Here is a 16,852-nt window from a genome sequence, read left to right on the forward strand (position 1 = left end):
GTCACGTGCAGGTCAATACAACGTAATATTTTTCTAACATAGTTGGATCTCAGCCAATCAGAGAGATTGAAATTATTCAATCATATAATAAAAGCTAGTGTATTTTCATTCAACAATAGCTTTGACATTTACGTTTTATTTTGAAAGTTTAAGAAAGAAAAACGACAAATTATAGAATTTTGATTTAAATTCTTCATAAGTATCAAAATCTGTCTCCGGAGAAGACTTGGTATATAAACAATCTAAGAAACGAGGAAGTATGGATGGTAACTACTCTTAATTTCATGTTACACTCTCAACCAAATATAATAAAGAAATGGTACATGAAAAAGATGTGAAGTACTTAAGAAGAAAAAGTGTATAGGGAGTCTACCATCTTACACGTATTCAAGTGAGTTAACTACATATATATTTGAACTGCAAAACCTTAATCATGTACATTAATAACTCCAATTATAGAGTATTAACGGAAAGCTTAAATAATATTTCTTCTACATTTCATCGTTATTTGGTAAACCAAAAAACTAAAAATTTCTAAGGCCTGATTATTTCAGAATGCTTTACACTTAAATGCTTAATCTATTCCAAACTTCCCCTCAAGTGTTGATATGCACCTAACAGAAATTTTTGTTATTGTTTTATATCCCTATCTCTCTCTCTCTTTCTCTCTCTCTCTGCATGGTTTTTTATTCCACTTATCCTGTCAACAACTAAAATTGAAATTCTCTGGGGAAAAAAAATATAGAAAAAACCTTACTGCGGGTGCAATAATTTTATACAGAGTCGAGAGAGAGAGAGAGGGGGTGGGGGGAAGCCATGTATTATTTAATGACCACTTAGTACTGGCATGCAATGTACCTAATTATCAAATTATGCTGATTTTAATTGGAGTGAAAAACAGTCTTAATTAAAACCCTTTGATTAGTGTTGTCATAAAAGGGATGAATTGCAGATTGATTTTCAATTTATTAATTCTGAAAATCTGTATAAATTTGTAAAAGATCAATTAAATTGAAATCAGTGAATTATCCCTATTTCACACCTTTGAAAATATATTGGAAAATTTTGCCCGAAGGAATGTTCTCACACCTTTCAGAGTTTCAGTCTATATGATGATATACCCGGTATATACATATATTCAAGAATTCATTTCCACTGACCACACAGACTGATCATTACACAAACCATTTCCTGTTTACTATATCCCTTTGTGTATACATAGCTGGTTTCAGAGTAACTAGCTTCTCTAATTTTTTTTTTAAAGTTTTCCTAGTAAAAAGCACATTTCAAAGTGTTCATTGATGAAAATTTAAAAAAAAAAAAAAAAAAAAAAAAAAAAAAAAAAAACTTTTTTTGTAACTTTACTAATTGATAATTATTGTTTTATTGCCATGGAAAACGGTCATTGACATATTGATAAATTTCCAAATACTTGGATGTAAGCAAAGACATTATAACTGTTATTTATGTCTCTGATGTAAGGCTTCATAATGTTCGAATGACCTTGAAATGTTATACATACATGTATACTGTACAACTGATTAATGTATATATGTTAAACCTATGAACTGTATGGTTCTTGGTAATAAACAATACAATGGTTTGCTCATTAAATCATTTGCAACTTATTTTCATAAATAAGAATTCATACATGTATTAATCAACTTCTTCATATATTTCTTATTAAACAGATTAAAATGTACTGAATCTTCATGGAATAATTTTCCAACATTTCTTTTTAATTTTACCAAATTAATTTGTGAATGCCTACATATAACATATGACCTTTTCTATTAAAATGTTCTTATTGGTGCAGATTATAACAACTTAAAACAGAGTTGAGACTTAAAATTATAAATTGTGAGAGGACTTTAAATTATAAATTATAAGAGGACTTAAAATTATAAATTGTAAGAGGACTTAAATTTACATAGGGAGAATCCATCATCATGTTATACTCAGTCATTCGTACTAGTGTGTTCTCTTAACTGGCCATAACTTTCTTATTTTTCAATGAAATTTGGCAAGTATGGATTTATTTTTCTTATAAAAGTATGGTCTTTCTTAATCTAAAATGATAAATTGTAAAACTGAAAGACAACATAAATTTACATAGGAAGAATCCATCATCTTGTTATACATATAGTCAATCGTACTAGTGTGTTCTCTTGACTAGCCATAACTTTTTCATATTTCAATAAAAATTTGGCAAGTATGGTTTTATTTTTCTTGTAAAAGTATGGTCTTTCTTAATCCTATGTGATTAAATTGTAAAATTAAAAGAGAACATAAATTTATATAGGGAGAATCCATCATCTTGTATTACACAGTCAGTCGTACTAGTGTGTTCTCTTAACTAGCCATAACTTTAATTTTCATATTTCAATGAAATTTGGCAAGTATGGTTTTATTTTTCTTGTAAATGTATGGTCTTTCTTAATCCTAAGTGATTAAATTGTAAAACTAAAAGAGAACATAAATTTATATAGGGAGAATCCATCATCATCTAATACACAGTCAGTCGTACTAGTGTGTTCTCTTAACTAGCCATAACTTTTTCATATTTCAATGGAATTTGGCAAGTATGGTTTTATTTTTTTTTGTAAATGTATGGCCATTCTTAATCCTTAGTGATTAAATTGTAAAACTAAAAGAGAACATAAATTTATATAGGGAGAATCCATCATCATGTTATACACAGTCAGTCGTACTAGTGTGTTCTCTTAACTGGCCATAACTTTTTCATATTTCAATGAAATTTGGCAAGTATTGGTTTTATTTTTCTTGCAATGGCATAAACTTTCTAAATCTTAAATGATAATTCAAGTTGTAAAAGAACTGAAATTTACATGGGGAGAATCCATCATCATGTCATATTCACTATTCAGTCAGTTGTACTAGTGTGTTCTCTTAACTGGCAATAACTTTTTCATATTTCAATGGAATTTGGCAAGTATGGTTTTTATTTTTCTTGTAAATGTATGGCCATTCTTAATCCTTAGTGATTAAATTGTAAAACTAAAAGAGAACATAAATTTATATAGGGAGAATCCATCATCATGTTTTACACAGTCAGTCGTACTAGTGTGTTCTCTTAACTGGCCATAACTTTTTCATATTTCAATGAAATTTGGCAAGTATTGGTTTTATTTTTCTTGCAATGGCATAAACTTTCTAAATCTTACATGATAAGTTGTAAAAGAACTGAAATTTACATGGGGAGAATCCATCATCATGTCATATTCACTATTCAGTCAGTTGTACTAGTGTGTTCTCTTAACTGGCAATAACTTTTTCATATTTCAATGGAATTTGGCAAGTATGGTTTTTATTTTTTTTTTTTGTAAATGTATGGCCATTCTTAATCCTTAGTGATTAAATTGTAAAACTAAAAGAGAACATAAATTTATATAGGGAGAATCCATCATCATGTTTTACACAGTCAGTCGTACTAGTGTGTTCTCTTAACTGGCCATAACTTTTTCATATTTCAATGAAATTTGGCAAGTATTGGTTTTATTTTTCTTGCAATGGCATAAACTTTCTAAATCTTACATGATAAGTTGTAAAAGAACTGAAATTTACATGGGGAGAATCCATCATCATGTCATATTCACTATTCAGTCAGTTGTACTAGTGTGTTCTCTTAACTGGCAATAACTTTTTCATATTTCAATGGAATTTGGCAAGTATGGTTTTTATTTTTTTTTTTGTAAATGTATGGCCATTCTTAATCCTTAGTGATTAAATTGTAAAACTAAAAGAGAACATAAATTTATATAGGGAGAATCCATCATCATGTTTTACACAGTCAGTCGTACTAGTGTGTTCTCTTAACTGGCCATAACTTTTTCATATTTCAATGAAATTTGGCAAGTATTGGTTTTATTTTTCTTGCAATGGCATAAACTTTCTAAATCTTACATGATAAGTTGTAAAAGAACTGAAATTTACATGGGGAGAATCCATCATCATGTCGTATTCAGTCAGTCGTACAGGTGTGTTCTCTTAACTGGCCATAACTTTTTCATATTTCAATGAAATTTGGCAAGTATGGTTTTATTTTTTTTTGTAAAAGCATGGTCTTTCTTAATCTAAAATGATAATTTATAAATTTCTTGTATTGAGCAATTCTAACTTTATTTGTTTTATATTTTTTTGAAACATTTAAGGAAATGAGAGACTGTTTTCTACTCAAGGCTATAAATCTTAAAAATTTAAATAAATTATTGAAAACGGAGGAGCTTTATAGCTGCCTTATAGACATAATTTATATTCAAAAATAAATATTAGATTTTATATAGTCAGTCCGTACCTGTATGCGTATTGAATGAATTTATTAGAGTCCATGATCGTGCTGACCAGTGAAACCTTGAGGGCTTTAGGTCTTTTCTTTCATTTTATTTCATGTAAATTTGCTTGGTGTGGTACATGTATTTTTATTCCATAACACCTTCCAAACGCTACCAGTTCATCTTCTTTCATCTCTTTTTTATGATTTAAATTTATTAATTTCTTTGAAAGAGCTATAAAAGTGTTATATTGCATGAAAGAAGACAAACTGGTTCTTTTAATCACTTTAAAGAAAGCATTTTTCTGGTTTAGGATTGAGAAGCTACTGCATTTACATATTATTTAGAATGGAATACAATGGGATTTATTCCCAAATCAGGGCCAGTGGGCATAAACATCTATAAGTATAATATACTTAACTTTTGTCAGTGTTGCTGAAAAACGAATTCCGGATAAATATAACAGTTTAATCTTTGAATTTTACGCTATTTGTCAGAGTCACCAATATGTTTCTTAAAGTACGACTTATACATAGGGAAAGAAAAAGATGTGGGTGACAATGTCAATGGTGCCAAAATGAGGAATTAGAAATAGAAGTATCACAAGTCATGATTTGATTTGGTCTCTTTCAATCAATTTCAAAAACATTCTTTGAAAAGTAGAGAAGTTTTTGTCTTTGTTTGAATCAAGTCCATTATGCTACAAACAGCAGAGCTCAAACTAAACAGGTCCAGTACAATCTCCTGATTTAGCTATATAGCTTTAAATAGCTATATAGCTTTATTGAGCTATTGAAAATAGCTTTATTTAGCTATTTTTATACAGTTTTTCACAAAAATGTTTTTAGCTGAAAATAAACAAAAAGTCGCATGTATTTGACTCTTCATATTTGTATTATGGGCTATCAAAAGAACAACCAAAATCAAAGATAGTTCTAACTTTGCAGCTTTTGAATACTTTTAAGCAAAAGAGAATTTCTATTGTTAGACTAACTGTCCACTACCTTGGGTGCCTTGAGGCATGATTGCTTCTCATTGTGCTGAACTGTTACCAACCAATTATCTTGTTGAACATAATTGGTCTCCATTATAATATCATTGCAGAAGTAACTGTATCAGTTGCTTTATATAGCCCCAAAACTTGTAGAACTTTGATTACAAAGTCTCTCAAGGAGACCTAATTTGATGAGTGAATTTTACATGCATTATTTTAAGAAGAGTTCAAAGTTGTATATCATCACTGCACCAAGGTGCGCTTTTTTGTACATACTGAGAAAATTACACCTTTGAGAAAAAAGTACAGTAAAATAGCTAAATTAAGCTATACTGAATAGCTTGATAAAGCTATAAAGCTATTTAAAGCTATATAGCTAAATAAAGAGATTGTACTGGACCTGCTAAACTCCATGTAAGTAGAACAACTATCATTACTATGTGATTCACGATCAACAGTGTTCAATAACAGGTCACAGGACTGAGGAGTCGGCAATTTTATCAGTAAAACAGTGAAAACAATAACCTGTGATCTACGCTAGCGTAAACAAAGTCACATTATTTTTTACATTGTTTTTTTTTATGAAATTGCCGGTCCACTCCATTGTCTTTTTTTATAATCATTTCTCTCCCCCACTTGGAATATTATAGATTAACTTTCAAACTTTTAATCCGTACTTGTTTACTTTTTCACTTACGGGTCAGTCAAAAAAAAAAATAATTTAATTCCCTTCTTATCATGCTTATGCCATGTCTAGACTAATTTACATATGCAGTGATAAATGTACAGTACTTGGCCATAAGTGAGTCATAATTTTATTTTTCCGCTATATATTTCATTAGGATACAAATTTTTCTAATATATTCTTGCAGTGTCATTTATTGTTTCTTTTTAATGTCTAAAACACCATAAAATGCAGAATTTGTTGTAGTTTCTTCACATTATTTCAAAATAGTTTTATCTTTCTGCATTACCGTGAAATCACAGGTCAAGTGCAAAACAAAAATTTTAAGACTTCAATTTTTTAAGAAATCTTAGTCATTTGAGGTTAGAAATTTTTGTCATGACAATATTTTATGATTTATTCTCAATAGTTTAAGTATCATTTTGTTTATCATTTAAGATAAGAAAATTTTAATAATTCTGAATGTTTCAGTGAAAAAATCATGAAAATTGAGCTAAAATTGACTTCACAACAAGTTTTAAATAAAATAGGTTTTTCAATGAAATATATAGTGTAAAAATAAAATTATGACTCGCTTATGGCCAGGTTCTGTATATCAATGAATTTGAAAAAAAATTAATTAATTAAATTGTTACAAAGTTGATAAAAAATGTACATGTATTGTACTTAATTTATGTTGCAACTCCAAACAATATTTATTTTATAATTCTCACTTGATAATTACAAGAATTAAGAGAAATAATATGGGTTTTTTTACCCCACATGAAAAATTATGGGATAATAAACCCCACATTTTATTTTTAGTGAAACGTGGGTTAAAAAACCCCACGAAAAATAATATGGGTTATTTAACCCCATGGGGTGAAAAATAAACCCCATGGGGTTTTTGTGGGGTTTTTTGTGGGGTATTTTTAAGTTCATGTTTCCCCATGGGATTTTTGTTTTTGAACTCAAATATCTCAAAAACTAGCAGAAAATGTTGAATTTTTTTTTTCATAAATCAATTTGATTATAAAAACCCCACCACTTAAAAAAAACCCTAAGATGATAGCTTTGAAGGAAAAGGGTGCGCAAGTTCGGAAAAATGTCCATTCCGAAGTTGTCCGTCCCACTGTTAATTTTTCTCACAAAGAGACCAAAAATTCAATAAAACGAAAAATTGTACAGTAAAAGTTTATATTATTTACATGGTAGATATTTGCCGTTTCAAGTCTAGTTTGACTCTCTTACCTGTACGTACTCTGTAGTCTGCATAGCTAATTCTCACTAGATGATGAGCGACATATAACGTTCCTAAATATATTTCAGGATATTTTATGACTTGATGAAGAATCTGTCGGATTTCTCTAACCTCCTACAGGATGAGTATAGCAGAATGACGGTGTTCGCTCCGTCCTCTAAATATTTATATTCATTGTCATCGAATGATCTACAGAGAATGTCATCAAATCCACAGGTCCTCAGAAAAGTAAGATGTTTTAAAGACAATGATAAACATTTAGATATGAAAATTTGTCCTTTGCACAAGTCCTAAGAAAAGTTTGATGGCTTAAAATACTGAAAAAATGTTAAAATTTAGAATTGAAAAAAAAACTGTAACTTTCTGGTTTTAAGGATATTGTTATTCATTCATTGTAATGGCTATATATATCAATGTTAATTGGAATCATTACTTATTGCCTAATGATTAATATAAAATAGCTGAAAGCTGAATAACAAATAATGTTTTAAATTTAATTTTAGATTTTTAAAGGCCATGTCATTCCAAATGGGCTGCTGGATAGTAAATTCATTAGAGAACATATGCAACACAAGTTCACGTTTAGATCCACCTATGGAATTCCATTTACGTTTGAAAAACAGAGTACAGGTACTTGAAAAATAAGAATTTTGTTTTTAATGTCTATATGATTTAATTGTAGAATGAAATATTTAATACTTTCGTAAAAGCAAGATTTAAATTGACATAGAATTTGGGAGAAAAATAGAAAATTTCAGATGTTCATGTATTTTTATGTAGATACTAAATGTCAAAGAACATATAAAATGACATTGTATATATTATATTATGCAGAACATCTCTGATGCAAGAAGTCCGAATGTTTTTTGCTTCAATAAAAATTAACTTGTTATATAAGGAAACATTTAGCTTATAAAAACAATTCTCTTGTTTATTTTTTACAGTTGAAGGGACGTCAATTGATGCGGGATTTAGTAACCTTAGATATGATATTGACATAAATAGAGACGGAGTAGCTTGTAGCAATGGGGTCATCTACATCATCGATGGATTTCTGGATTACTCCTTTAAAAACATTATCGATGAGATGAAAGCTCAGGATAAATTGAAGTAAGTTCATGAAAAATGTTAAACGATTTATAAGGAGGGAATCTCTCAGAGATACAAACTTTCAAAGGCAATAATGCATCTCAACTGGCTAAATCTGAGAGATAAAGAATCTAACGAGTGCTCCTTAGAAATCGCTTTTTCCCTTTCAAAATCAATATAATTCTATTTAAGTGACAGATTCACCGTTTGAAATTTCATTTTTTTTTTAATATGATAAATTCTTTGTAATCTTAAGTTTTACTTATTTAAACCTGTCTGCATGTATAATTCAATAATTTTAACAAAAAATGAATGAGTAAACTTGTGAATTAAATGCTGTTTTTTTCAGAGCTTCTCTTCAGAATATTATGGGTATTTTCCCACCTGGAGTAGAGGAAGATTTTCGTGACACAAATAACGAGTTTACGGTGTTTATGCCGGCCAGTGAGGCCTTCCTATACTTGTCACAGCCTGAGATATCATACCTCTATAATCTTGTGAACACCTCAGAAAAATATGAGGTAAACTGTCACAAACTTTAAATTCAAACTTTTTTTGATTTCGTGAAGGATATGAACCTCTTACAAATGTTTTTCTCTATACCTTGCTCCTCCATGGCACCTGATCCCACCTCTGATGTTTTGGAGGCCCGTGTTTGCTCTGCTCCAAAACGTGTATTGTTTAATTGACTTTTGTGCTTGAATACTGTTAGTTTTGTCAATATATGTCTATTAAAAGTTTAGCATACTACTTGTGAAGAAGTTTATCCTATTAATGTTACAATAATTTCCATAAATCTTTCCTTTTAATGCTGAATTTAAATTTATTCTTGGTTTATCTTATAATTTAGCTACTTGAACGTCACACAGTAAATGGTACAGCACTAAGTATAGAGAGAATTCGGGCTACATGTAGTGATGAAAATAAAACAGACTGTGTTCTCAAAGTCAATGTTATTTTTAAAGAGGAAGACACTCAAGGTAAATATTTCTTATGTAAAAAAAATATACAATGAAACATTTTCAAATTCATATACATGTGTGTATTTTCTTTGCAAAAAGAAATCAATTTCTTGCAGAGAAAACTACATGTAACACTTGACATTTCATCATTCTATTAATACTTTGCATTTACAATTAGCCTTAAACTTCATTAAACAAAGAATTCCAATTTTATTTAAACAGAAATAGTGCTGGAATGGAATGGAGTGCAGTCGAAAATAATCCAGTCCAATATTCTAGCAAACAATGGGATTATCCACATCATAGACAGAATTTTATTTAAGGTGGAAGAAGAGTCCACTCTTCCCACAAACACTTTGAGCACTCGCGGAGTGAATGGAGCTAGTAGGAATTTCAGTGTGCTAGTTTCGTATTTTTCATTATTAACTACAATGTGCCTTTTTTACCTCTTGACAAGGTGATACAAGAAGTATTTTAGTGAATCAAAATTTTGATTCTGATATTGCCAAAAGAATCCAGTGTTCAAAGAAACGGATGTCAGAAACTTATCTCTTAGGTCTGGAATGCTCCTTGTGTATTTTAAATGCATTCAGGAATTTGTTATGATCGAAATCACATTGATAGAGTGAAAGAAAGAATGAGATTGACAATAACAGAATATTGTATTGACAGCAATATGGACGGAGAATGAATCTCTCAGAATATACCAAGCAATATGCTTCTAATTTTCTTGGACCGATTGCAAGGATAAACAGAAACGAATAGGGCAAATCCGTATTTTACCCAAACATTCCGATGTCAGATTAATGTAACAAGTGTTTTATCAATATGAGTATGGGGGTAGAAAGAGTTGTAATTATTTATTTTATGGCACTGAACAGTTGAACATCCAATGGACCTTTGTCTCTATAATTTATATTTGTTATGCATGTCTCTCTAGAATTCCATTTTATGTAGTATTATTTTTGATAATTATGTGCCTGTAGGTTTTTAATAGTGATTTTTAATTCATGTATGAGAGTTGTATTTTTTGTACTATAAAATGTTAAATGTAGATATATTCTCGTGATTTTATTCCTTACTGCTCTTTTAGTGAAACAAAACATGAACAAAATATTTAAGCTTCAAGTGCTATAATCATTAAGTTAAAAAATATCAGTATGAAGCATGTCTGTATATGTTTATGCACACTGACGATTTACATGTAAATAAAGAAATTTTACTAGTGTATGCTATGTAAGCAACAAAAAAGCATTCAAAATTAAGAATATAAACTCTGAATAATAATCACTTGATTCTCGTAGGAAAATATAATTTCAGTTGTGTCATAAAATTTTCCGATATGTTAAATTGATGTTAATAAAACGTTACTGTATTATTTGATATATTTCCATGTATGTGCGCAGATGTGTTTATTGTGTTTTATTGAAATTTGATGTATGAATTTTTGACGTTTTATAAATGTTAACATTTGTAGTTTTTTAGTGTAAATGTTGAAAATAATTCATGAAATAAAGATAAATAAATACAAAATATCTCTTCCCTCCTCATAAATCACCAAAAGTTGTAATTAACTTTTATGATCCGTTGTTCTTTGTTGGAAGACTTTGTAAATTGTTTTCAATATCATCTTTTTAAGAACATTTTGGGCGGAAAAGAAAATAATCTTAGGTAAAATGTACGTTTTTTTTATGTTATGACATCTTGGGCAGTGAGGGGTCATTCAAGATTAGAGTAAATAATCAACAAAAAGTATAGCAAAACAATATGATTTTTTTTCCAAGGAACAGCAAAGTCATATATAATCGTTTTTCTATGAAAGCAACCGCAGAAAGTGTGGATTATAAATCATATTACATAAATCATAACCCCCCATCTTAATGACTGGACAGGATAGGAAGTACCAGGGTAAAATGATATCACTTGGATGTTTGCATTGACAAAACTTCATTTATTAAGCAAGAAAAACATTACTCATACTGATGGCCAAGTGTATTCCTTTTTAATATTATGTATATATATTTTTAAAGTAATATGACCATTACCCAACATCGTTTCAGGAAAAGAAATGCATATATGTGATATTACCTCAACGGACAATATAATTTAATATTTATTCTTGACACAGTTTGTGTATGGGTTGCCATGACAATTAGATTTACAGACACACACGCCTTTTCTGCAGTAAGCGTTCTTTCCGCATTTACCACCACAAGGAATGGAGAATTCTACAACAAAATTATAAATATATTATCTAACAATTAACATTAATATCTAACAATTTTGACACCCTTTCCTTTATTCACAATATGTCAATATAAAATGAAAACAAATGACTTGCAGCTTATTGTCATAGAGAGAAAAACATTAGAACTAGGTTGGACAGAAGAATAATGCTGTCTTATGCAGTAATTTGTCAACAAATACCAACAAATTTTAAAAGAACTTTTAGTTCTGCAATACTTGTCCACATGTCCGGTTAATTTAACAGTTCCAAATATTAAGCATTAAGTATAAGCAAATGTCTTGTAGTATACAATACGTACATGTACATGTGTAACTACATTTCTTACTGTCTATATGTCTGGTAAGTTTAGATGTAAAACAGTTAGTTTCAAACGTGACAATGTAGTTAAAAGGGGAGAAAATGACTTGCACTGACGATACTCACTGTGTCTACATCTCTTGTAAGGATTACCCACGTACCCACTTCTACACACGCACTTCCTTTTAGGGGCATCACAGTAAGCGTTCAGTCCACATTTTCGAACGCAGCCAGGAACTGATCAAAATATATTTCAATGTTATATTTTTTTTTCAAAATTAATAAACACTATAAAAGACAATGATATATCTTTTAGCTTTTCAATTTTTCTTTCGGAAAGGGATGGATGTTTATTATATTTATTAGTTGTGTCGTCTAAATCTAAATGACGTAATAAGTATAGTAAATATACATTTAAATAAGGGATGATGTTGTTAATCAGATGATTTATTTATTGTTTTTAATTTACGAACCCATTTCTCTATTATCATTTAATATTCTTTATCCTGTTGCCATTTTGGTTAAAGTTATAATAATTTTCTCAGTAAAAGTTACCTCCCCTATCAAAATATCAAAGAAATTCAAAACTTTCATGTAACATAGTGAATACTCACCTGGTTTACATCCGACAACAGGGTTTGGTCCATATCCGGGTTTACATTTACAGAATTTTCCACTCTGACAGATAGCATAGGGGCCGCATCCCCCTTTACAACCATACACTTAACGAGAAAAAATATAACAATTTATATACTTTATCATGTTTATTAATAAAATTAAATTTAATTAATTTATTGTTTTTACAAACGATGTGGCTGTTCCATTGAAGTATTTGAGTAGATTCTAGTAGCATTGATTTCAAACTTTAAAAAAAATCTCTGGATCCAAGGTAGAAACAATGCTAAAAGGGATGAGAGACGGAGAAAGAAATCTTACAAAAAGATCAATGTACATGAAACTTACAGAGGACAAAAGCTTGAAATAACGTGTTACGAAACTTACATGCGATACATCGAACGTGTGGATTTCCTATGAATTTTGGTTTACATTTGCATATTCCTTTTCTTTTGTCACATACAGCGTTTACACCACAGCCTCGTTTACATTTGTACTCTGTTACATTACGAAAACGAGACAATATATAATTTAATATATAACATCATACATGTAACATCAATCAAAAACATTGCGTTCCAAGTACATAAAACAACCGTGTATATGTACATGAGGCAAAATAAAAATCAAAAATAAACAAACAAACAAAATACACATTAAATTATATGCAAAATGTACTTATACCATATTTATAATATTCATATTAAGTCTTGATAACATAACTTCGTCAGAATGTATACAGTATTTACATGTTTATAGCTTGCTGTTCATCAAGATTTTGATATCTTCCTACGATTTTGAAATCTTCCAACATTATAAACATATCATATTCAATTACATTTTTGTTTTTCATTTTTGCTTTTCCAATCCAGGCATGGATCATCTTTATTATTAAGTTTGGTTTCACATTGTAATTTTACCTTTGAAACAGGCGACCAAAGGGTTTCCGAAGTATCCAGACTTACACTGACATTTTCCAGACTTACAAATTGCGTACTTTCCACATTTGTTTCCACATGGTCCTCCTCCTTTCACACAAAGCAAAATAAAAATCAAAAATAAATAAACAAAGAAAATACACATTATAGTTCCTATATCATATACCAAATAATTCACTAGTGTTAACAAATAAAACTGTTAAAATACTAAGCTTTATATTTATAATATATACAGATTTAGAATTTAAATAAAAAAATCTAATAAATCAAAAAATACTAGCTGAATTTTTTCCCCTAAGATTTTAATATTTAATTGCAATTTTTTGGATACATCGCAGATTCTAAGCTTTAGACATTAAATACAAATATTTAATTTATTGCGTAAATTTATTCCGTGAAATAATTTAGTACTTGTAGATAAATTTATTGGATACAAACGTACTTTTTTTCTTAAATAATAAATATATTTATAGAGTTTAATAAATTTTGACTCTCCATTTCATATAATTTGCCATATTTTTTACATCTTACGATTTAACTAAATTGTAAAGCCTTAAAGCTTTGCAGAATATTGAAGGATTGTTGTTTAACCTCCCTTGAGAGAGTTTTTGAAACATTGATATAAATAGAGTTACCTGGATAACAGCCTCGTAGAGGATTGCCTTTAAATCCACGTTTACAAACGCACGTGTGACCTCTATAACAATAAGCGTTTCGTCCACATCGACCAGCGCACCCTATCGGTAAATATGGCGGCAAATATCGTGGCTGATGTCTGTAGTAATGGTAGTGCTTATGGTAGTGACGTGCTACTGGATGGCGGATCACAATAGGTCTCCTACGTCTGGATAGAGGTTTTACTTGTGAAATTATTTAATGAATGAGATTGACAAAGCGAGATGTCCAATTCTTTATCTCTGCGTAGGAATTTTATCTATTGACGTTATAGTACAGGTGATATAGAAATTTTCATGATTTTTTAACTTTTGATAAAATAATATATCAATCCGGAAAAGTTTAATATACGTGTAGTAGCTCTTAATCAGACATAAATTATAACTTCTTTCATGTAGATTTGCTTTGATTTTCCTCTCCATATAAGTTGTTCTTATTTGATAAAGGATTCAATTTTTATCGTAAATTTTCCTACCTGAAGGTTTTCTTTATTCTGATGATTTTTCTTCTTGGGTATTTCCTCCTCACCAATCTTATTCTTTTAATTCTTCTCTTTATTGGGTATTTTCGGCGAACAAATCTAATTCTTTTTATCCTGAAATATGAATAAGAAACCTTTAACAAAAATGTTTTGTCTAAATACATGCACTTGATTCTTAAAATCTTAATGTTAATTGGTTGATTTAAGATGTCAACATGACCCAATCTTGGTATTGTTTGTCTGTCCTTTTCAAAATTTAAAATTTTGATAAATATTCAGATGCCACCAGTTGCCTCTGCAGGGTTGCATATTTAGACCTATATATACTAGGCACTCTGAGCCAATGAACAGTGGGGGATTTTTCGTCGGCAAGAGATGCTCACTCCTCCATGACACCTGATCCCATCTCTGATGTTTGGGAGGTCTGCGTTTGCTCTGCTCCTGTTTTTTTTTTTATTGTTTTATGGACGTTTGATCCTGAATACTGTTCGTTATGTCCATATGTTTCATTCGTGCCAGGACATATTGCGATATTGAAATCCTATTAGTACAATCTCACACGAACTTGTCTTCAATGTCAACGTCTTCAAAATCAAAATCAACGTCTTATTGAGTGACCCTGAAGCATTCAAACCACCATACCACACGGGTGATAATCTTTGTTTCGAAAATAAACAAAAAAAAATAAAATGTGTTAACAACACTGTGTTTGTCATTTGACGGATAATTACAAACCGAAATCCCTGTCGCTGTAAGTATTGTCTCGAAAAAGATCCTTAACAATCCAATGTTTTTGTGAGCCGAGCATATATCTAAATTTACGGTCCTACATCGGCAGTGTTGCTATAACCATACGTATATGAGAGGAAAGTTCTCGAGAGGGTCATTCAAAAATAAACAAACAAAGCCTGTGTTTTCCGATTTACCTTCTGCTTGCCCGTCTGATGCCACCTCTCCTTATTTTATGACCAACGTATCTCCTTCTGTTCCCGTACCCTTTCCTGCGGACTGCATAGGTACCTAAAATTCAAAGGATATAATTCATGTATACTTTTAACCGCTTAGATTTATCTCCAATGAAATAGTTACAAAAAGGTACCTAAAACGCAGAGAATGTGAAATTCATTTCTTTATCATTTTAATTGCAATAGAATTTGCAGCTCTCCACCAGTAAGTGGTGGAGTCTCCACATTACTGAAAAATTCTCGAGAGGGACGTTAAACAACACACAATCAATCATTTTAATTGAGAAAATTTGAGTCTACTGAAACCAGTATGAGTTATCATTTCATTTTCAATTTCAAATGCATTTTTTTTAGGTATATAGCAAATATCTTCATGTCATGTACGAGATCAGAGAATCATATTTGAAACAGTTAAGAATTGAGAACTTTTTTTTATACAATACTTAATTACATATATTCCAACATAATCTTGAGAAAAAGAGCGGTACTGATAGAGAAAAAGAGACAGCTGTAAATAGGATATTTATAATGTGACATCGACCGCACTTTTTAACTGTATAAGTTCAAATAAAAGTCCTGTCTTTTTTAACCAAAAAAAAGGAAATAAAGTACTAAAGTTTTTTACCGTCCACATCCTCAGGGAAAAAGGCGATGATGCAGAGGCAGAAAAAGACTGATAGAAATATTAAGCGTAAAAGAGTCCTTGTTTCCATGCTTAGCTCTTGGCAAATACTTTAGATGGACCCTCATGAAAAAAAATCGCTTTTTATACCACGATAGAAAATATGCTTAAATATGCAATATGTATTTTGATGAAAAATGACATCCAAAAAATTGTTTTGTGTAATATTGTGTTAAGTAGAGTGTATGTTTTCGATGTCGGCGAAATAATCCCTTGTAGTAACACGGTTAAATGTTAAACACTGAGGTTCATGAACAGTTAATGATAGGTAGAAGGAATGCGTTCCAATATTTTTTTCTGGTTGCCGCCACTGACACTGCAATCCTTGCAAATCGAACATTTCATCATTTTCTTTTGTAAGCAGATTACAGTAAATCAAACCGACATTTAGCTCTACAATAATTCTTTCTCTAGAGGAAAAAAAAATTCTGTTTCATACTTCACTTATTTTTAATGGTATCTAATTATTTTTTTAATGCAGTTAGAAAATATTTATTGATCATTAAAAACACTGAAGATGTTGACTTAATTAAAGTGATATTTTGGAGAGCAGATGTAGGCGATGGAGAGATGGATAAGAGGTTAAATGCATATAAATGTATTTCAAAGAGGAGAAGCTGATCTCGAAGATTTCCGATTGAGTGTAGTTCATTATTGAACTTTCCATTGATTAATGCAAAATATATTCC

At 30.1% G+C, this 16,852-nt stretch overlaps 2 protein-coding genes across 2 annotated transcripts in view; one reads left to right on the plus strand and one right to left on the minus strand.

Annotated features, from left to right (window-relative positions):
• Nucleotides 1-10,743, plus strand: part of LOC134233035 (uncharacterized) — a 43,662-nt gene extending 32,919 nt beyond the window's left edge. Inside the window, exons 18-23 of the mRNA XM_062715031.1 lie at nucleotides 7,280-7,439; nucleotides 7,715-7,841; nucleotides 8,156-8,321; nucleotides 8,650-8,821; nucleotides 9,151-9,280; nucleotides 9,485-10,743. Coding sequence (XP_062571015.1) covers nucleotides 7,280-7,439; nucleotides 7,715-7,841; nucleotides 8,156-8,321; nucleotides 8,650-8,821; nucleotides 9,151-9,280; nucleotides 9,485-9,723 — 994 coding nt within the window. The 3' untranslated portion in view covers nucleotides 9,724-10,743. The remainder of the gene's footprint in view (nucleotides 1-7,279; nucleotides 7,440-7,714; nucleotides 7,842-8,155; nucleotides 8,322-8,649; nucleotides 8,822-9,150; nucleotides 9,281-9,484) is intronic.
• Nucleotides 10,744-11,368: 625 nt separating this feature from the next.
• LOC134233030 (stabilin-1-like) lies at nucleotides 11,369-16,194 on the minus strand. The gene is made up of 9 exons (XM_062715027.1): nucleotides 16,107-16,194; nucleotides 15,443-15,536; nucleotides 14,511-14,630; nucleotides 13,996-14,204; nucleotides 13,343-13,450; nucleotides 12,810-12,920; nucleotides 12,422-12,529; nucleotides 11,934-12,044; nucleotides 11,369-11,490 (listed from the first exon to the last, which is right to left on the minus strand). Exons 1-9 carry the CDS (start codon nucleotides 16,192-16,194, stop codon nucleotides 11,369-11,371), a joined length of 1,071 nt encoding a protein of 356 aa, XP_062571011.1.
• Nucleotides 16,195-16,852: the final 658 nt, after the last annotated feature.

This window comes from Saccostrea cucullata, unplaced genomic scaffold (genome assembly GCF_032062105.1).
Source record: "Saccostrea cucullata isolate Sc308-1 unplaced genomic scaffold, CSIRO_AGI_Scuc_v1 ctg554, whole genome shotgun sequence".
In the NCBI taxonomy this organism is placed as follows: domain Eukaryota; kingdom Metazoa; phylum Mollusca; class Bivalvia; order Ostreida; family Ostreidae; genus Saccostrea; species Saccostrea cuccullata.